General features: G+C 40.3%; 2 protein-coding genes across 4 annotated transcripts; both read right to left on the bottom strand.

Annotated features, from left to right (window-relative positions):
• Positions 1-85: 85 nt before the first annotated feature.
• Positions 86-15,087, bottom strand: LOC133008768 (tyrosine-protein kinase CSK-like). Of its 3 annotated transcripts, XM_061076046.1 has the most exons (14): positions 14,918-15,087; positions 14,632-14,768; positions 6,667-6,757; positions 6,471-6,584; positions 6,244-6,356; positions 4,170-4,389; positions 3,151-3,244; positions 2,973-3,038; positions 2,578-2,677; positions 2,398-2,488; positions 2,220-2,293; positions 1,664-1,859; positions 1,461-1,547; positions 86-1,370 (listed from the first exon to the last, which is right to left on the bottom strand). In XM_061076046.1, the coding sequence occupies exons 3-14, from the start codon at positions 6,679-6,681 to the stop codon at positions 1,185-1,187; spliced, it is 1,356 nt and encodes a 451-aa protein (XP_060932029.1). In that variant the 5' UTR covers positions 6,682-6,757; positions 14,632-14,768; positions 14,918-15,087; the 3' UTR covers positions 86-1,184. The 3 variants fall into 3 exon arrangements, with proteins under 3 accessions (XP_060932029.1, XP_060932028.1, XP_060932030.1); XM_061076045.1 differs by having other exon boundaries at positions 14,632-15,087; XM_061076047.1 differs by having other exon boundaries at positions 6,673-6,757; positions 14,632-15,087.
• Positions 15,088-15,210: 123 nt separating this feature from the next.
• Positions 15,211-20,417, bottom strand: edc3 (enhancer of mRNA decapping 3 homolog (S. cerevisiae)). The gene is made up of 7 exons (XM_061076128.1): positions 20,288-20,417; positions 19,864-20,029; positions 19,545-19,771; positions 18,811-19,149; positions 18,569-18,722; positions 18,049-18,266; positions 15,211-17,920 (listed from the first exon to the last, which is right to left on the bottom strand). Exons 2-7 carry the CDS (start codon positions 20,025-20,027, stop codon positions 17,577-17,579), a joined length of 1,446 nt encoding a protein of 481 aa, XP_060932111.1. The 5' UTR covers positions 20,028-20,029; positions 20,288-20,417; the 3' UTR covers positions 15,211-17,576.
• Between the last annotated feature and the right edge of the window lie 502 nt (positions 20,418-20,919).

Below are 20,919 nucleotides of genomic sequence, written 5' to 3'. Positions count from 1 at the left end.
AAGTGATATAACAGAGTACACTGAACACAAAAATATTAAATAGCAAATTCTGTAAAAACAAAAAAGAACATTAAAAATCGCAGAATGAATTTCAAAATATTTTTTATTGTTGAAAAAGGCAACACATTGACAGTATTAACATTGTGTTTTTCTCAATACATACAAACTCCAGATAGTTTGGTTGAATCTAACAAGTCAATGACTTGTTCTCTGTTATATATATTTACATGGGAATGATGACATGACTGAGCTGAATGATTTTGTTCAGTAGTAAAATTGAAATTTCGAACTTGTGCTTCTTTCTTTGACGTACAGAGAGATTCAAAAATATGCAAAATAAAAATATTGGAGGGCTCATTGGACTGTTGTGATCATCCTCTCCTCAGGTCGCCGTTACAGGGCGTCTGTTCAGAGGACAAGACGACTTCATGTTTCTTTCATCACAAGTGCTATCAACAGCGATTAGCAGTTTGCTTGTTTCCCTTAAAAAATATTTCTGATTTTGAATTGGTATTTACCTTGCAGATTTGTAAGTATTAGTAATTTTCCATTTTTCTGTTCTTTCTGAAATATGTTTATAATGTGAATGTTGATGTTGCCCCTGTGTTTTTTTGTCTCTTTGCAAACTTTTGCTGCACAACAAATGTCCCCTTGTGGGAGTATACAAAAAAGATTACCTTAACCACAAAGAAATCAAATTTAACATTCACCAGTTCATGCAAAAAAGGTGTACCTGGAAAACTGTAAAGAAATATTAATACAGCAATTAATTGCATTTTGTGGCATCATTCCTCTTTGGACTCAAACTTGATGATGATGGTCACAAGTTCATGAAATGAACTGATGCCAATATGACCAAGAATATCAACTGAAAAAATAAAATAAAAAATAAGAGACTTTAAGGCAGCACTCGTCGATATGACAGTTAATCATTCACTCTTGATAACAGAGCACTAGAAGGTGAGAGAAAATGAGGCAGTAACTCAGAGTCGCTGCTGTTTGACGAACCTGAGACACTATGAAACCTACATTTCATATCCCTAATTAACAGTCAAAGACAAACGTATTTGTTGTTGACATATAAAACAGTCCATGAGATCAGTTTTTTCCTCCCCGGTCATGGTCCAAGTCGTCAGAATGAAAGAGGATCAGAGTCACTTTTTGTTTCTCCTCTGTCGGATCTCTCACAGATTTTTTCCCATCCCTTTGCTGATGTGTTGTAGCTTCTCCCTCAGCATCTGGAAGGTTGGTCGAGCACCAGGGTCGAGGTTCCAGCACATCTTCATAATGTTGTACACAACTTCAGGGCAGCCGTCCGGACAGTCCATTACATATCCTTTCTCCACTCGAGGCACTACTTCTTTTAATGGCTGCAGAAAAAAGCAGATATTCAGAATGTGTTTCACTGACAGCAGGAACTGATTTAGTGTGGATCTTTCTGTATGTCTATTGATACTCACAATTCTTGGGTAAGGTACTCGACCAAAAGAGTAAATCTCCCAGAGCAAAACACCGAAGCTCCAAACGTCTGATTTGGTGGAAAATTTCTACCAATTACAATAAAAACACAAATGTCAGAGTTTCTTTCGGTGTGTAGTGGTAACACATGGCAAAGCCCACGACACAATACATGTTCAGCAGTCCTTCCAAATATCACTGATACCTTTTCTCTGAGGGCCTCTGGTGACGTCCACTTTACAGGCAACTTTGCAGTATCCTGAGTGGAGGAGGCCTCCTTGGTCAAACCAAAGTCACTGACTTTTGCGATGTTGTCTTCGGATACGAGAACGTTTCGAGCCGCTAAGTCTCGGTGGACGAAGTTATTTGTCTCCAGGTACGCCATGGCTTCAGAGACGTCTCTGTACAGGAGCAGAGGAGAAAAGTTAAAAACCGGGAGGTGGTTTCCTTTTAGACTGTCAACACACATTTTCTGACGATGAGACTCTTTTTGAACACCAACACATTAAGATCTTAATATGACAAAATGATAATACACAAATCAGTTGCTAGTTGCAGGATCTAACTATAATGTAAGAGGTTGCTATGCAGATTTATGTTCCACATTCTCAAATTAGTATGTTAATAGTTTGCCGCTAAAATACTAACTTATCTGCAACCTGCTCATCAAACCAGTGCTCCACAGTGCCACTAGTGGGACAACACTGCGCAGTCTACCTTTAACACATATAATAGTAGATGACAATTGATGAAATACTCACAGTGTAAAATTATGGAGGGCATCTGCACCGAGCACTGTCCGTCCTCTGGAACGTAAGTAGTCAACCAAACAGCCCTGAAAATAAAATTCTAATGAGGTTGTGTGTTCATTACTTTGATCTGGATGTTAAATAATATGAAAATATTATAATATAAATGATCAGACAGTCGACCGCCTACCTTTGCCATATACTCAGTTACTATGAAGAGACTCCCATTCTCCTCTACGATGACTCCAAGCAGCTGCACCAGGTTATCGTGCCGTAGTTGTCTGATGGAGGAGAAGAGCATATGTACCTGTTATTATATTATCATTTATTCCTGTTGTTGAAAATATATAAATTATTTAATGATCCTTACGTCATGACAGAAGCCTCAGCAATAAAGGCCTGTGCTGTAGCATCATTTTTGATGCACTTCACGGCTACTTTTGTTCCTCTGTAGTCTCCCACCATGACATCTGGAACAATCACAAACAATGACCATGTTGTGTGGGTAAACAAACAGGGAAACGGCTTTTATCAGACCCTGAGCTGAGGGACACATACAATCATGGCAGAAAAACATACATGTAATGTTGAAATGTTCACAGCAGCTACTGTTAAATCATTATTCACCCTCTAACCACGGCCAAATTACATTAGTACAAGTTAATAGTATGGTTGTGATTTCCGCCACATTTAAGCAATAATATAAAACTGGGTGACTTTTATGTCGCAGTGTAAAAATAACTAAAGGTTTGAACGTGAACTTGCCTCCGAACTCTCCTTTTCCAATAACCTGCTGTAGTTTGAGTTCATTCCTGTTCATTGACCAGCCGCCTGTTGGTGAGTCAAAGAGAAAACAACCAGCAGCTCAGACATAACAGGCCCATTGATGCTTCTCATGGTCAAAAAGGCTGAAATGTCACAGTGGGAAGAAACTGAGCCTCACCCTTAGAAAATTCATCCTGAGCAGCAACCGTCCCCTCCTCCACCTTTGGCTTGAGGAGTCTGGTGCAAAGGCCATCCGCATCTTTGGTGTAGTGCTGGAGACAAATAAAGAACATAAAAAACTAAGCAAGAGCAAAGTGAATATAAAGTGGAAACAATAACATTGACCAGGAGAGTGTCACCTGGTCATGGCCCTATATAATCAAAGGAAACACCAGAACCACGATTTCAATAACTTGCAAAGTTCTCCAACTTCTCCTTTCCTTCTAAACATACTTTTATTTGGCCTTAACGATGAACTGATAAGATTGTCTGGTTCAAAATTTGAATATCAAGGTCACTCTGAAGTCACAACACTTAAATCAAGAAGTAATGCATTCAATAATTATAACAACTTTTCAGACAATAAGATGAAAGATAAAGCAAAGTTATGACATTGTAAATCCAAACAGTCAACAGTCAACTTCGCTGTGACAAAATAATGTTGTGCATAAACACTTTTAGCAGAGACATTTACTCAATTCATTCTATTTACACTTACAGAGTTTCAATAAAAATTCACATGACAAAAAAAACACCATTACAGTGTAGGACCAACAAAACTCAGTGAGCAGTGCTTCACTATGACCAATAGAGGGCTCTGTGTACAACTGACAGCAAAGGTTTGGCTTTAAATAGGTCAAACTGAACTTACACATGTATTTGACTCTTTAGAGTTTAAAGCATACAGCTGTTCAAAAAGAGTTTCACAAAGCAATATGAGTCATTTTCAAGTTAAATGTCTCAGTTCTTTCCGAGGTTAGAACTCTGAACCTCAGCATACTGTTTGCTCTTCCTCTTTGACACTTCCTGTTCATTATATGTTCCAGGAACTGTATGTGGTCTAGGCGGCAGTACAATGACGGGGGAACAGGAAAGTGCATCGCTCGTACAGTAGAGTAACGCTTGATATAGCTCAAGAGCAAACACCAGAAAAGCCTTGTTTTTGCATGTAAAACAAAGCCTCATTTAATGTCTCACCTCAACCAGCTGCATGAGGTTCTCAAAATACTCCTCCTCGTCGATAGATAACTTGCCGTTGTGGTAGACGATGCGGTAGTGCTCCACCTTGCCATCGCAGCTCACACACAGGGTGTAGTCCCCGGGGAAGTTGGTGCTCTCTCTCACCAAGAACAGGCCTGTTTCTGGAGGGCAAAGCAGCTCCTCCGCCTGATTCCGTGGTATCTTCCCATGAAACCACCTGAAAGCCAGAGGTTACACACATGAAAATAACGAAATGAAAATGATAAAATATAAAGTCCATCGCCAAAACTGAGCTTATCACATAGATTTATCATAAGCCTTTTGACAATGCATTGACGAGGCATAGCAAGGGATGACACTGACTGTGTTCAAAACTAATCACTGTGCAAAAGCAGCAACAACACTGAATTCTTGCAATAAGCAAATACTCCTGGCGTCCATTTTGCGTGTGTCAACAATTATTTTCTATTACCATATAAGAAATTTCCATCTTTCCTTGTTTAATGTATTTCATGATCATATTATCAACCATAAATGGGTCCTCAAGGAAAAAGTATGAAAATGATTATAGAGAGATAGAGATTATAGTATTTTACATAACCACTGTGATCCGTTTTATTACTGACAGAGTCACAGATTGTTCAATATATTAATTTGCATCTGGCTCCATGAGAAAGTCACAGTTAAATATTGCACAGAAAATCTTTTGGGAGCTGAGACAACTTTTTTTTCCACTGAAATAGAAACAGCTTCCTTCTCAGTTTTCAGTTCTCCTATTTAATAGACACAATACCACCTCCACTCAGAGGCTGGAGCTGCATTTTATATGAGAAGGTCAACTGATGTTCCTAGACTTGTGGCTGTTATTTTATATATTCATATTCAGGTTCATATTTTGGATTTGGGTTGTAACTGGAAAATGTTTACATGCGCTAACGTTCAGAAGACCCATCACTTTCCTCAGACTGTCCATTACTGCAGCTCCTCTCTTCAGCCTCTGTCTGAAACTCTTCGATTTAGCTCCGGTTTCTATAACGAACACCTTCTCGTTAAAGCTCTGATAGGCCAGCTAGCCCACTCTGTTTTGAAGGTCAACCACTTTAAGCACGTTTAGGAAATGTTTGCCTATTCCCTATTTTTCTGGCTTTGTTAGGGGGGGTTGTCAGGCCAAACGCTATAAGTGTACATTACGCAAAAGTGGGAAAATACTTCAACAATAGGGCACGGTCATACACGCAGGAGCGATTCTTCACCTCCCATTCACTTACAATCTGTGCAAGACGTATAAAACATTTACTTTAACTTTGGTGAACTTAGACCCATGATACACACTCTTATCATGATGTCACATGACATCAAGATGATGTGGAAGAATTGGCTGGACTACAAAAAGCATAGTAAACATTATTTTTCAGTTTACTTGTAAAATTTTGATGATATGAGAGATTGTGTGTCTATGAATAGGCCTACACATAGTAAATAATGATTTAAGGTCAATGCTGGGTAGATTAGATTAAGTGAAGCTCAACTATGACTGCTCTTACAGGCCATATTTTTTACACTTCATTGTGACTGTCTTCATGTTTCATGTCACTCTTTGTTGGATTTGGCAGGTTTGGCATAAGGATATGATCAAGTGCACAGTAAATTAATCTGTTATTCCTACACTAATATCCACAAATGCATACGGTTGTCTGCCATATGAACAAACAAGGGGATTTTTTGAAGTCTGAGAAAGAAAACTCTCAACAGGAAATCATGCCGAATGCGAGCGAAAGCTGAGCTACAGACAGACACACTTGCTCTGCAATTACAACACGGCCCGGCCCAACTGTGGTCTCTGTTCACATAACTACGGCATCACTGCCGCGACGAATAGGCCATCTGCCTTCATATGACCACGCAGCCACAGGCAGAGGGGAAAGTTGAGCTATTTTAGCCGTTGCTGCAGACACCACACAAAGCTGAGGGGGTGGCAGAATTTCACATATCTAGAGAAACCTTAACCTGTCTGCTTTGAAAGCAAAAGATTATATGAGATCCGGTATGTCACAATAATCTGTGTACTCACGGCATGAGACTCAGCTTGCCCCCAGATTTGACACCTTCCCTTTTCTGAACATAGTTGGCTGGGATTGTTCCCTCACGACCTGCTGAGTTTTTAGCTTTGTACCAGTTTGGATCCTGAAATGCAAAATGTGGAGTAAGTAACATAGCATTTAAATAATTTGGTGTCTTGCCTAATTAGAGAAAATGCATCGTCAAGTTCACATCTTTGTGTGGGATATGAAACATTACCTTTGTGACGACGATGATGCTCAACAGGTCTCCTTTGTTGAAGGGCAGGTCATGTTCGGATGTGCCTTTAAAATTGTACCTGGCAACACACTCTGTGCCCTGTGGCCAAGGAGTCTATGGGGACATGGGCAGATCAGTAAGTAGCAATCATATCACATTTGGTTTGAATATGTATTGTTACACATCCCTGTCTTACCTGTACCTCTGTCATGATGAGGGGGTTGGATCCTCTCACAGGTGAGGTTTTCTAGCTGCTACCATCAGAGCTGGTAAACACACACATGTACCTGATAAACAAAACAAAATTTCCTTTAAGTAAAATGAAGCTGCTTCAAAGCTTTAACGCAAATATATTAATATATATTTATATAATTTTTTTTATTATTCAAATATATTAAGGAAGGCCTTTAATTTTGGGTTTTGCAGTAGATTAATTATCTGCAAATATATCAGCTATTATCAGAACACAACAAAATATAGTGTAAGTTTAGAGAGTGTCAGTAAAAATAGCTTGCTCACAGAAAGCAGAACTAACATGTCTTCTTTTTTTAAATCCCACTTTCACAACTGGGCAAGAATGTTTCCGTGACGCAAAGCAAGACTATTTACACGACCGGATTCCAGTGAGGAGATTGAGCAATGACACAAATTCAAAAAGACAGAGATGAAGCTCAGCGTAAGTTCTCAAATCTCTCACTCTCTCTATGCTTAGTAATTAGCTGCTTGTGGGCGTTTCTAAATGGCCAATCAGATTCTGCTACGGTCTCTTCCAGCCAATCATGCGGATGCTGTCAAACTTTAAATCCCTTCTCCTCTCTTCCGCAGTCAGCCATCATCCAGTGACACGCATTACCCACCTCCACCCCAATCTCTTCAAGTCTCATCATCACCTTATGTGGATCCTCAAACACGGACAGTGACTAGACCCCGGGGGGGATTACTGTACCTCGTTCTGCTTAACCCCCCTCCCCCTCCCCCAATCTGATCCTGATGACAGCACAAATGAGTCTAAAAACGCCCAAAGACTTATAACATTCACATCACTTCCTCTTTGCACATGTCAATAAATGTTGTTAAAACTTTGAATCGAAGTCTCTCCTGGTTGAAATATACTACAGCATAATGCTATAATCTTCCAAAAACGTGATCTACTTTGTGTTTCATATGGCAACTCTGACCATTTTGACCTGAGTGGACACCTACTGGTTCTAAGTTGTGCTCTTTAGGTCATGCATGAATCAACATAGCTCTACTCAGAGCTGGATATAAACTTGGGGTGAGATCTGACCAGGCCTGATGGACTCACCCAGCCCAGTGTTTCTTTACAGTAATAAAGCAGCCACAGTGGTATAACCCAGTGCAGAGTTCCCATGATACAAATAAGAGCACAGAGTTGTCATAATAAAATTATGACCTTTTGATAAAGTAGTGCTCAAGCCAACGCTCCCGCCAAAAAACCCCAGTTCCCCTCTTCCTGCATCAGTTCCCATGCAAAGGTGGCAAATCTCAAAGGTCAGGGAAAATCCTGGCTTTAACCCATGTGTCACTGCACATGAGGTCACATCCTCCAACATGCTACGCAACTGGCTTCCTGTGTAAGAGCAATATCCCATATTAGGGTGGGTATGTTCTGCTGATATCACTACCAAAACACTTCCTTCTTCTCTCACGTGTTTGAATATGGAACCTGCCCCTTCAAAGACACCACACGAGAAACTATAACAACATGTGTCCCTGAGAGGACTGTCGTGGCTGATTATAATGAGGATGTGGCGGACGTCCGTCCCTACAGAGAACTGCAGCTGTGTCTCTGTTTCGAAGGAAAAAACTGTGTCGTAACATTTCCCGCGACAATCAACCACCCAAAAAACCCACAATGCTGCTGCATCTCCTAAACGTATCTAGAACTCTATGAGAAAATTATAGTATTTTTCACTAGATTTATGTCAGTAAACATTTTTGTACAGAGTTCGTGGTCTCAATCGCTTGTTTCAAGTCTTCTTCAGTACAGCATCATGTTCAGTTTGCAGTTATGGTCCAATTTAAGTAGATGAGACAGCACAGAATGCATTGGGGCATGGATACTGTGTGATTGGCATGCAGTGTCCTCGAGCTCTCAAGTCAGGCTCCACCCCCCTCTCCTTCAAATATGGCTACTTCTGGTTTCACAAAATTAAGATGAAGCTTGACAAGAAGCTTAACTCTGGGCCTCGAAACACAGTTCACAAACCAATGGGTGATATCACGGTGGGTATTAATTGGTCACCACAAGCAAAACTAAAGTACAGTCCACAGACTAAATCGTTGTGAGCCTGGAAGATTCACTGTAAACAGCATTTGCCATTTTTATGAGAGGCCTCTTGTAACAGGTTTAAAATGTCCATGACCAAACCAAAGTAAATTTTTCTCCTCAAATAATTTTGTTTAAATGTTTGTTTCAAGACTAACATTTATTTTTGTGTAATTACAAAAGACACAAAAAATGTAAATTAAAATTTGAAAATTAAAATATGAAAAATATTTTAGCCATGGTAGTGATGTGGCGTTGGGGTACTAACATCAGCTTCTCCGTTGGACAGCACCTTCCTTGGCCCAACCGGAAATATTAAAACAACTGTCAGACCGATTATCATGACGCTTTGTACAGATGTTCATGGGGACAGAGGATGAGCAATAATAACTCTGGTGATCCTTGAACAAAGGCATCGACCAAAAGCCCCAACATCCATAAAGCCAATCTAAAAACATAACTACAATTTGATCAAACTCCATATGTTTTATTTGGAGCAGGAAATCCTACCCACAATTCTCTGCCATCAGAACATGTCCTTGGTGAAGGAGCAGAGTGATCTCACCAAGGAAGGAATGGATCGACTGGGCCACTGCTGACACAGAACGCCACTTTGAAATTCATCTCTTGCGGGACAGTGAATGCATCACAGCAGCAGGCCACCAGCAGCTGACTGGACGAGACAGAACTGCGACTGTCATAGAGTCACATTGCCATTTCCAAAGAGCTCCACATGGGACCACAGCACGCTCTTTTCAGGACGCTCACAATGCTGTCATTGTGCAGCGGTCGAGTTTCTACTGACCCCTGGGCTCCTAATGACTCCTGTCTCACTGAAAAATCATCAGTATCATCATCGTCGGCCTGTCCAGTCAGAGGCTTTAAGGGCAGCAATGGAAATTAGAATTGTTAGCTCCAAGAAGATTATGGTTTGTTAATAAGCATCATTTTACAAAAACTACTGGATGCCGGATGACCAGGAAACTTGGTTGAAGATGCAGTCTACGTTGCAGAGGTACAAATTCAATTTCGGTGCAGATCTGGATCCGGATTCATTTTTTTCACTTTCTTTACATTAGAGATAGGGTTTGTTTTTTTTGTAAAGAAAATATATTTGATTGAAAGAAATAAGAGATGTGTAAAGTGTGTTTATGATTCTTATGTCTTTTAATCATGGGTTATTTGCTCCTTTTTATATTAAGTGTATTGTTTATTATTATTTGCCATATTGTGTTTTAATCATGGGTTGTTGCACAGTTGGTTTGATGGTAAATTCAATGCACGTGAATAATCCATAGATATTTATCAATATTAAAGATAGGTCATTTTATTTTAATTCAGGCTGCCTTTTATAACAAATTACATTTGGATTTCATGAATTAAAATAAATATTTTCTATCTTTATTCAGTTACTGTATATTCACATTCCTTTCAACTATATCAGAGAGTGGATACTTTACCTATGCATAATTTAAACAGCTAGTAGAAAGTTCTGTTTACATGGTTTATGTATCTGATCCAATTACATGTTTATGAATGGTAATAAAGAGGCCTTGGAGGAAGAATGCACTCTTCATAATTTACTCTTTAAGTACAACTGACGTGTGTCTATGGGTAATATAACTATCATGTGCATTCACTGAATACAGTTAAGCTGCATCATGCCGAACAGCAGCATTTCAATTCATACATCTGATGTGGACATATTGTAGGATTGTGTACAGGAGAACTGATGCACGACATTATTCACTGAAACAGGAAACTAAGTGACACACTAGACCTGAATAGAGTCAGAGAAGAGCTTCAACGGGTAACTAAAATACAGAGGTGTCACATCGCTTCAGAGAACACCATCTCTTGTATATATATATATATCAATGTATATTTTAATATTCTTGTCATCCCCTAACAATCTGTTTTCTTCGAACCCAACCGGTCGAGCCACATTCGTCTCATGCAAATCAGCAACAGTGTGAACTGTAGACATCAGCGCCAGCCTGACTGCACCAAGCAAGACAGGACAGGTATGTAGGAATATCTTCTCTGGCCTTGTGTAAATGTGCCACTCCCTCGCCTATCAGCAGAAACAATCTGAGGTCAAAATGATAATTATACTATAGGTGTAGTAGCTGTGATACAGTCAAGTGAGGAGGAGCAGACGGGCTGTGGAAGGATTTGTAAATGTGTCACACAGATTTAAATCTTCTTTTGGAGAAAAAAGGCAACTTTCAAAGAGTTATATGAAGGTACGATTAGTCCAATAGTGTATTTTTGCATGTTTAATTTTGATATAACTTTACTTGCGTATTTCCATTCTATACATCTTTATACCTCGACTCTAGTAATAATGTACTTTTTCGCCACTTGACTTTAGATTGTAGTTCAATTCTGATCATAATTTAATATTAAAAAACACAAGAATCTTGTCAAATGAAATAATTAATTTATCTTTTTTTGTTGAGTCTATCTGATGCTCCTGATTACATTTCAGTTGTCTATCATTTATTAGCAGTTCCAATAATCAGACATTATTTAAATTCTTCACTATTTCTCACTTCTCAGATGGTTTCATTGAAATAACTGTTTAGTGCAAATAGAGGGAGAATAGAAAATATATACAGAACAAAATTGACAAAAAAATAAGATAGGAGACATTTTGTTAACAGTACAGATTTGTAGATCTGTATCTTTTTTTTCACACTCTTATCAGAGAAATGCTGCAACTCTGAGTTTTTTAAATCAATGCTGAAGACTCCCCTACTTAAACCGGCCTTTTATTAAAACTAATTATTAATACTTTTTGCAAAGCTACTTTCATCCTTTTATTTTTATTTTATTCTCTGTGTAACTTTTTGTTCTTAATTTACATTCTGTCAAGAAGCCTTTTTTATTTTCTGTAAAGCACTTAAAATGGCCTTGTTTTTAAAAATATACTGTACTAATAAACTTGTCTTGATGATCTCATGACTCCTGACTGACAGACCCGTAGGTTGGGAAACACAAAACTATAGCTTCCCCTCAATATGGAAACAGCAAAAGTTAAATAGGGGTGAACACGTATTAAGAATAATATCATAAATATATATAAATATATATAACATCAGTCACTGGGACCTTTCTTTTATTAAACAATGACTTTTACCTTTGATAATTTAATCATACTGCGTTTCTTTTGATTGTGTAGTCCTATACTTCTATACTCATGGAAAGGATTTGAATACTTCTTCCATAAGTGGATATCCAGTAGTAAATGTCACGATGAGGTTTGTGTTATTAAAGCAATGTGTATATCTCTCCTCGACATGTGGCAGCCCCACACCCTGACCCCCGGCCTCAGGATGCTCTGCAGCTGCTCTGATGCTCTGTTGTCATCACTGTTATAACGTGCAGGGTGGCCAAGTGAAGAGTGAAGGACACAATGACTTTCGCTCACGATCCGCTGACTTTTTAACTGGCAGGTGCACAAAAGGAGAGGCGCGATGTGCAGAGGGAGCTCATGCTAACAGTTGCTGGTCCTGATAGTCTCCAGATGTTTTCCTCAGAGGAGGAAATCAACTCTGCCTCCCGGGGCAACAGCTGGATTAAAGTGCAGCAGCTCAGCTCACTGACTCTACTGTGTTCTCTGTGACAGGAAGTGCACATCTAGTGTTAGACCCTGCAGTACAAATGGGAATAGCGCTTTTCTGGTCTTGATGCCCAAAGCGCTACAGTACAGTTTTGCCATCCACCCACTCACACACACATTCATACAGTGCTTCTACGTGCAGCACTTTTCTCTATCGCACATTATTCTTACACTGCCTTTCAAGCCGTCAGGGGCAATTTGGGGTGCAGCATCTTACACTATTGCACTATTCACACAGTTGAACTATTGTCACACAATTGAACTATTGTTGCTCTATTTTCTTGAGCTTGAGCTGTATATATATATTTTTTAGATATATTAAAATTTTTGATATTCTATTTTATACTATTTCTAAAGATACAGCCTGTTTATCATAATTGAACATAAAAACTCACAGAACAAAGTTGTTTTAAGAGCAGAGAAAAATCCACATTTGGTTGCAAGTTAACAAAAGTTCAGACGACACAATGAGGCTCTCATAACTTGTTCAACTGATGATTCAACCAGGGGAAGATATCAAAATCAAAACACTGTGCAGGAGAAAGCAGCCACATCTGAACCATGGACAGTCACTTCCTTGCTGGGGAGCTTTGCACACTGTGCAGTGCAATGCTGCTCCACTAATGCAGCCATGCATGTCACATTACACTGTGGCAGCGTCGCTTTGCTGTGGTTTCATGCGATCTCTTCATCTTGTTTCACCAGCTTCATCCTTCTTTACAGTTCTCACACTCTACATAAAGAATCATCAGTGCAATGGGCTCTAAGGCAGCACCAGTGGTTTATTTGTTGGAAGGTTGCTGACCTTTGAGGGAATTCCTGTCTCAGCATGAGGGGCTTCAACCTGAAACAGACTCAAGAGGTCCTCAGCTCCTCTCGATGACAAATGCTGCTTCCACGGAACTTTGTTTTCTCTCTCTCATTAAACTTTAAGTGCACTGGTGGCTTTTCCGATTTATGTTTAATCATTTCTAGACAATGACAGACAAAATTATGGGATGGGATAGGCATCACCATTTTGTAATAATCACTACGGTGGTCGAGACAACTTAATGCACTGCAAATTAAGAAAAACACATCCAAATGGGGGAAAAATTTGCAAATTTAGAAAGAAAATCATCAATTTGATGACACATGTGCTGCAAAAAGTCACAAAACACGCAAATACAGAAACAAGCTGCAAATTGCAAAAATGTTTCCAGGGTACCCAAAAAAGCGGTGAACCTGGCTTGAGGTTCTGGGTTTGTACCCTCATGGTTGAATGAACTTGTTGTAAGTCACTTTGGATAAAAGCGCCTGCTAAATGAAATGTAATAATGTAATAATAGTAATAGTTCAATGCTTTGTGAAGTTCCATCACCACTGATGAGTAGCAGACTTCAATGACTTCACAAAGTTGTTTTGGCAGTTTGCAAGTATTTTTTCCTATTTGCATGTGTTGAGGTTTCTAAGCCACAGTAGATTTCCACATTTCTATTGTTGCAGCTCGAGAAGACCACGACCAGCTAGTAAACTGTCAACGGGCTCTGTGACAGCTCTGATAGATGCTCAACATCCTGATTCCTCAGCAGCATGATCTGTATTGATACTGTTATCTATCATGTTGAGACAGAGCAATGTGGAGAACTGCACGATGCAGCTACTGCACGATGGAGCTACTGCATCCCAGCAAGACCACAGGAAGTGAACACAGTTTGAAGAAGCAGACAAATGAGCGCTGCTCTCCAGAGTCACACTAATGCGCAGACGCTGGTGGCAGGAGGCTGCTGACCTTTAATGAGACTGTTAACCTTTTCAAATATATAAAAGTCAGGATGTTGCGACGTCACAAATGGTTGACTGCTCATATTCAAAGTTCCTGCAAGATCCGAGACAGTTTGAGGCACTAGGTGGCGTTGTGAGTCATGTTCAACCCATAAATGTAGATTTTTCAATACATTTGGTTAAAACGTGATATCAAGCATCAATATATTTCATTAAATTACAGTCATAGAATTTAGTTAACAGCTCAATAAACACATTTAATTGTGCAGGCTCACCTTAAGCGGATGTTTTCGTTTTACTGTGAAGCACTTGGAGCTGCACATACAAGCATTTTGTTAACGTGCCCCAGTCCCTTAAAACGGTCCAAACCAAGTATCTTATAATAAACTTACTTTTACTTCATCAGAGCTGTTAGTTTAAGTACCTGTGATAACTTCACTGCATGAGAAGCGATGGCCTGAGCCCCAAACAAAGCGTCTTACCTGTCTGCAGATTCAAGGCAACAACAGGTGATCGAGCTCCGGACACACGTTTGTTTTCATCGGAGCAGCTGCAGCAGAAGAACTCCCATTGACGAGACCAGCGACTGTGCCACCGAGGAGCGGAGACACATGAAGTCCTGATGAGGAAGTGAAGCGGCCCAGGTGAAACTTCAGCAGTGTGAGAGCTGCTCGCTATTAAAACAACACTTCTGCCGCGTCCCCTGTCAACATCACTCCACAGAAACTGCCTGGAAAATGTGTAGAGAAGAACTACTTTTCTACAAACCAGAGAGTCGATGAGTTTCTGTGAAGAGGATCTGAAAAACTCTGATGACGCAATCTGTCAAGAAGCAGGCGCTGGGTTATTCTCGATTCAAACGTCAGGCTTCACTTCACTTCACTTCTTCCCTGTGAGAAACATTCAAGTCTTTTTTTTTTTTTTGCCCCACCTTGGTTCTGCACATGCGCGTTAAAGCCCAAACTCCTGCGGCTGAAACGAGGCGATCACTGAAAACATGTCACTGAGGAATTTGATGATCAGTGTTTACAGTCTCACACACACACACACAGAGGAAGCAGTCAGTGGTGATTGTTTTTATTGATAGTTCCAGTCTCCAGATGTGACACAGGAGGACCGCACAGGGTTCACACACCAGCAGACCTGACTGTGAACTTCGATCCATGCAGGAAACACGAATACAACATATCACCAGCTTTTTTAACGCGGCTCAAATGAACACTGAGTTTTCACGGAGCAAACATCCGCCGCAGGTCAAATCATTTCAAACTCCCAAACTAACTTCAGGCAACATAACTTCTTCTTCTTCCGGTGAAAACCCAGATCCAAACAACAACTTATGACTGTTCACATTATGTTAGGTGATGACCCCATCCGTTGAGGAAATAGAATTAAAGCTGCCATTACATCAGATTCAACAGAATAAGGAAGCGCCGCGGCTTAAACGTGTGGTTGCGTGGCCCCCTGGCGGCCAAACGAGACAGAAAACATTTCAAGTACATTCAAGGCTGATGTTTCCCAAGCCAGACTTGTCCGGACAGATGTGACATAACACATCAGGCTGCAGGAATGTTGGAGAGAGGACAGAACAATTTGTGCATGGCAGTTATTTCCACTGATTGAGTGCAGAGACGTGTGTGCACAAAGAAAACACAACAAATACAACACAATCTTTTCTTTTTTCATCCTCCTGAGATGTTAATGAGCTAATGTGATGGCACACCGAACACCACGGACCTAACAGAGCGATTTGTAGCCGTCTGCATTTCAAATCAGCCTTTTCTACACTCCACTGACCTCAGTGATATGGAGCTCTGGTCTTTTTAAAGAACCAGCAACAAGGGTTTGACCTGGCATCACAGAGGCCTCTGACCTGTCTGTCAAGGCTTTAAAAAGCAGCAAAGCAAAAAGCAGCTCTGCACTCATGTTAATTATGTACTTCGTAGTCTATACTTTAGTTTTATGGTCAATACCAGTAACAGTCAGATACAGAGACGGGCTAAGTCCCGGTCAAAAACATGTTTGCAAACGACTTTGCAGGACGGTGCATGTTGATCATTTTCTGAGTTCAGGTCGAGATTACTCAACCAAAGAAAATGCATTGAATCCCACAGAGTGTCTGTACTTTAGAAAAATTCTCAGCCAACAAAACTTTCACATTCTAACCTGAACGGTTAAAAAAACTTTTTTTGTAACTGAGGGTACCGTACCAGTGCATCTTTTTCCCCATTTGTCACAAATCATTTACATTCTACATCACAACAACCTGTGAATTATGCAGTTTAAAAAAAGAAAGAAATTAAGATGTTTCTTCGACTGTTCCAAACAATCATTGGCTTCTATTTATTTCCGTACAATGTCGGAATCTTTTCAAAAACTCTATAAAAAAAACATGCTTACGTTGTGTAATCTACATTTTGATCAAGTCTGTATTAATGATTGTTAGTGATGCAGTGCTAACTTAAGCAAATAAATGTGCTTGAACTGCATTACCACACAATACTATAACATTGACACAAACAGATGTAATGCTCACTGTGGAGAATTCACATAATTGAGTTTAAGAGGATGACATTTTCTTACAGTAAATCAATAGAAACCAACATCTATATGGAACAGTAAAAAATGTAAAAAAAACATAGCCAACATTAAGTTCAGCGGGAAACAAAATACGGTTTGTATTTAAGGACCTGAAACCTACAAAAACACTGGTATGGTCCTTAAGTTTTACCAATTAAATTAAATTCTTCCTCACTGCTCAGGTTTTTCGGAGCCCTTATGACCACAGCCTGGTTAACCATGGACAAACAACACTGCTGATATCTGGATTCTCTCCAGGAGCTGGTCCACATAACATTGGTTCAGTGAAAACACACAGATGAAGGTTCAGGATGAAAACTCTATCCTAATAAAACATCCGACAACATTTACTGAATACTGCAAAGTATTGAAGCAGAGACATTAGCGATAGTCCCTTCTGTTGGCTCATCCAGATGAATGTAAGAACATGATATTTGTATGAATTGGATGATCTTATTCACATGGCTTTGGAATGACATTAGGTTACAATGACATTCAGTAGTTTACCATTTTAGGATTGTCCTAGTAAATGTTTAACTGAACATTGTGTAAGTTTTTCAGCATCATAATATCTTGTATGTAAATATATTTGTATAGACACTCGTTTTGACATCTATTTATTCAAAAAGCTTTGAAAGCCTTTTTTTTCTCCCTTCCTGTATTGACTCCTTACAGACCTAAATGGTACCAAACCATGGTCCTTCACTGTGACGGAACAGTCCCTTTCACATAGTGAGGAGTTAGAAACTTAAGTGTTGAGCTGAATTACCGCTGAAACTTTCTAATATAAGGCGACCAAGCCCAAATGGTCAAGGATGGTGAAAGATTCAACCTGTCGTGTTGACCGTTAGTCTTGTGACGCAGAGTGCAGGGGGATGACAAATTTGCACCCGAACGGAGAGTGGTACTTGATTCCGACTTCCTGGAGCACCTGGCGAGGAATACCTATGTCACACAGGTAAACCCGGCCGGCGGCCTCACCCAGGGGAAGCGGGAGGCAGAGAGAGAGGGACCACTTGGCCTCGACTGCCTGACCCTGTCCACTCACTGGGGGGTCCAAGCTGAGCACGGGCGCTCGATTCTGGTTCGCCCAGCCAGCAGCTGCTCTGTACCAAGGCTGATCCATTAGGAATGTGTTTTCGTGGCAGTCCAGGCAGTTAATTATTAGGTCCACCGGTGTGTCTGGAAGGTCTGAGGAGTCGAGAGAGAAAATCAGTTAATCGGTTAATGTTTAAATCAACAACAATGGGAAATGTAAAAAAAAAAAGTTAAATTGATTGAGACCAAGACAGAAAGTCCAAGTATGAAAATATGCTCACCTTTGATACTTGACACCTGTTTGCCCCCCGTTCTGTTAAAGAGTGTGAGCTCGCTGGTGACCGAGTCAAGCATCTTGACGAAATTGGGCAGAAACAGGATGACCTCCACTTCATGATTGGCCAGGTGACGACCACAGCTGATGCCCTGAGCGCCCTGAACATGAGGGCCACACAGCAGGGCCACCGTGGGACGCTGGTGTAAGTTTTTGGGAGTGAATCTGGAAAGAAAAAAAAACACAAGAATTAATAAGTTGATTTATTGAATTTTGCCCTCTCAAATTACCCAAAAGACAATATTATGAATGCAATTTTATGCATTTCATATCCAACACTTTGAGCCTCCAGATCTCCAGATAACCAACAGCCACATCTCTGATGTTCATTAAATAGCTTTTTTCTCCAAACTTTGACCCTGCTTGCAACACTACACACTCTCTGATCATTTGCAAATTTACCAATATTCCATCTTATATGTTAAAATGTAAGACATAATGAAACGAGTGTGTAAACCATCACATACCTGTTGGGCCCACCCAGCAATGTAAGTGCCATCTGACTGGCGCACACTCCAGTCATTTCAAGTCTTCGCTCCAGTGAGAGACCGTAACGCTCAGCAAGTGACAACAGACGCTTGTGGAGTTCGTAGGATATGCTGGGTACAACAAGTCCAGAGTCTGTACGGGTATAGAAGAGAGTATAGGACACAATTAAATCACTTTTCCCCTCTCTACTAATTGTTTCTTAAGACTGCCAAATACCTACCAGTGCAATACTCTTTGTCCCCCGGCTGCGGTACAGTTATTTGTCTGTACACGACAGGTTTGGCCTCCAGGATGTTCTCATCGTGGCGGTAACGCGTAAGCGCCGGGTCCTGTGGCGTCCCGCGCGACCTGGCGCCGTTACGACGCTCTGTTGTATCGATCTCTGAGAAAACGGCTGCTTTGTCAAAAAGAGCCAGGTTTCCTTCAAAGTCAAAGTCTGTCTCCAGTTCTTCATCCACGGCATCGCCAAAGCACTCGTCATCTCTGTGCTTCATCTGGCCATTCTTCACCCCGTTCTTTTTCGGCGTCACCTGGTTTACCCCTCGACTACTGGCCGACCCTGAGGGGACAGTGAAGACGTAGTTAATCTCTAGATTCAAGACTCAATATTTTTATTATCAAATGCACAACAATAACATTAAGCAGTCCCTGGCAATGAAATGCTTGAGTCACAGGCTCTCTTCTAGCAACGCTAAAGTAATTACAACCAAAAAATAAAAAATAGAAATAGTATAAAATAGAATATCAAAATTTAAAATAGAAAATAAAATATGTATATCTAAATATATAAACATAAAGCAGAAAAATAGAACAAAAATGGTGCAATTATGTGCAAATATGCCACGGTGCTGGTTTGGTGGAGTTATTGCAGTCCGGAGGAGTTTAAAAGTCTAACCCTAACCTGAGCAATCGACTGTACTGTTTTATTCTGATATCGTATAAAACTGCACTTACAGGAATTGTGTCTTCGCCGGAATCCTTTGGGCTGACCAGGAATGTCCGGGTGACGCTCTCCGTGGCTTTTTGAGCACTGCGGGGGAGAGTTCACCTTCTCCACCGACCTGGGGTCTCCCTTTGGGACTGCAACCGGAGCACTGTTTACTTTTGTGGATGCAGAAGAGCTGGTCTTGGCACTGCCGTTTCTGATGTCTAAGATCTTCAGCTCTTTTATATCAATGGCACTGCAGGAGAAACATTGAAGGAAGGAACTGAAGTTGTGAATCAGATCAGATGAAGAGCCAGAGGGGGGGGTCAGATCGTTGCAGTGCTTTACCTGAATGTGACCTCGGGAACAGGACACTTGACTCCATTGTGGAACGGTTGTCTCAAGGAGATGGTTTGGCTGGACTGGTCCACAGATGTTACCTCTCCTTGATACACTCCCAGTGATGGGCCGCAGTTGATGGACACTAAACTACCCAACCAATCCGCAGCCATGTCTGCATAATGATACAGAAAATCACTTTTAATACAACAGGACTCGTAAAAGCGGATGCGTAGTTAAATCAACCTCACTTTTAAATCACTTCGCTAACTTTCTGAATGTGGAAAATCGGAGACATTAAGTGCGAGATGCTAGCGAATTGTTATGCTACTAGTTGTGCTAACTAACTAGCATTAGCCTCGGCCTATTCGGTTAAAAAATTAGACACAAAAACGCTCTATTTAATAAAAGCTGCGTGGTCAAAGTGTTTTACCTTTTAGGGATCAACACACAGCAAACTCTTCAGGAACAAGGATGACTGAATCGTAAAGTTAAGTGCTGGAAGGAAGATTGTAGCTCTCTGGAAGTGTTAGCTTCTCAGATTCATGAGTGGCTATCACCCTCTGCTGCTAGCGTCTGAATGACCACTTCCTGTTTCCGGAACACTTTTATTTGCAAAATAAGATCAGAAGCTTGAACCTTGATTTTCTTTCCATCTACTGTAGATGCAAATAAAGCTACATCTCGACAATGGATTAGAATATCATCATGTGATTTTGTTTTGTTCTAACATTAGGGTAGGCATACTACATGTAACACTCTGAGCATTATTATATTAGGATGCATTGGGAGCGTTAAATTAGGATGTGCGACATTGATTATAATAATAATAATAATAATATTATGTTGTTGTTTCTGTTTCTGTTGTTGTTTTTAGCATTATTACTAGCTAAAGGTGGAGCACTGATTCTGAATAATGGTCTGACTTCCTTATGCAAAGACAGAACTTGAGATTTAGTCAGCAGGATGTAATATTTCACACTGATTTGCAGAGTATGAGTAAGCGTACAACCATGATACCATCTGGAAACTCATCACATGCTCTTTTAACCCATGGAGAAAATA

Source organism: Limanda limanda, chromosome 8 (genome assembly GCF_963576545.1).
Source record: "Limanda limanda chromosome 8, fLimLim1.1, whole genome shotgun sequence".
Taxonomy (NCBI): domain Eukaryota; kingdom Metazoa; phylum Chordata; class Actinopteri; order Pleuronectiformes; family Pleuronectidae; genus Limanda; species Limanda limanda.
Note: the sequence above shows the minus strand (reverse complement) of the source record. Positions and strands in the feature narration are given on the sequence as shown.

Coding starts and splice junctions, on each gene's coding strand:
- edc3 (XM_061076128.1), bottom strand. CDS start 20,027: ATGGCTGCGGATTGGTTGGGTAGTTTAGTGTCCATCAACTGCGGCCCA. Junction 18,267..18,568: donor TTGCTGGGTGGGCCCAACAG/GTATGTGATGGT, acceptor TTTTCTTTCCAG/ATTCACTCCCAAAAACTTAC. Junction 17,921..18,048: donor ACAGGTGTCAAGTATCAAAG/GTGAGCATATTT, acceptor TCGACTCCTCAG/ACCTTCCAGACACACCGGTG.
- LOC133008768 (XM_061076045.1), bottom strand. Junction 4,390..6,243: donor GGCAAGCTGAGTCTCATGCC/GTGAGTACACAG, acceptor TCTGGCTTTCAG/GTGGTTTCATGGGAAGATAC. Junction 1,371..1,460: donor GAGTACCTTACCCAAGAATT/GTGAGTATCAAT, acceptor TTTTTTCTGCAG/CCATTAAAAGAAGTAGTGCC.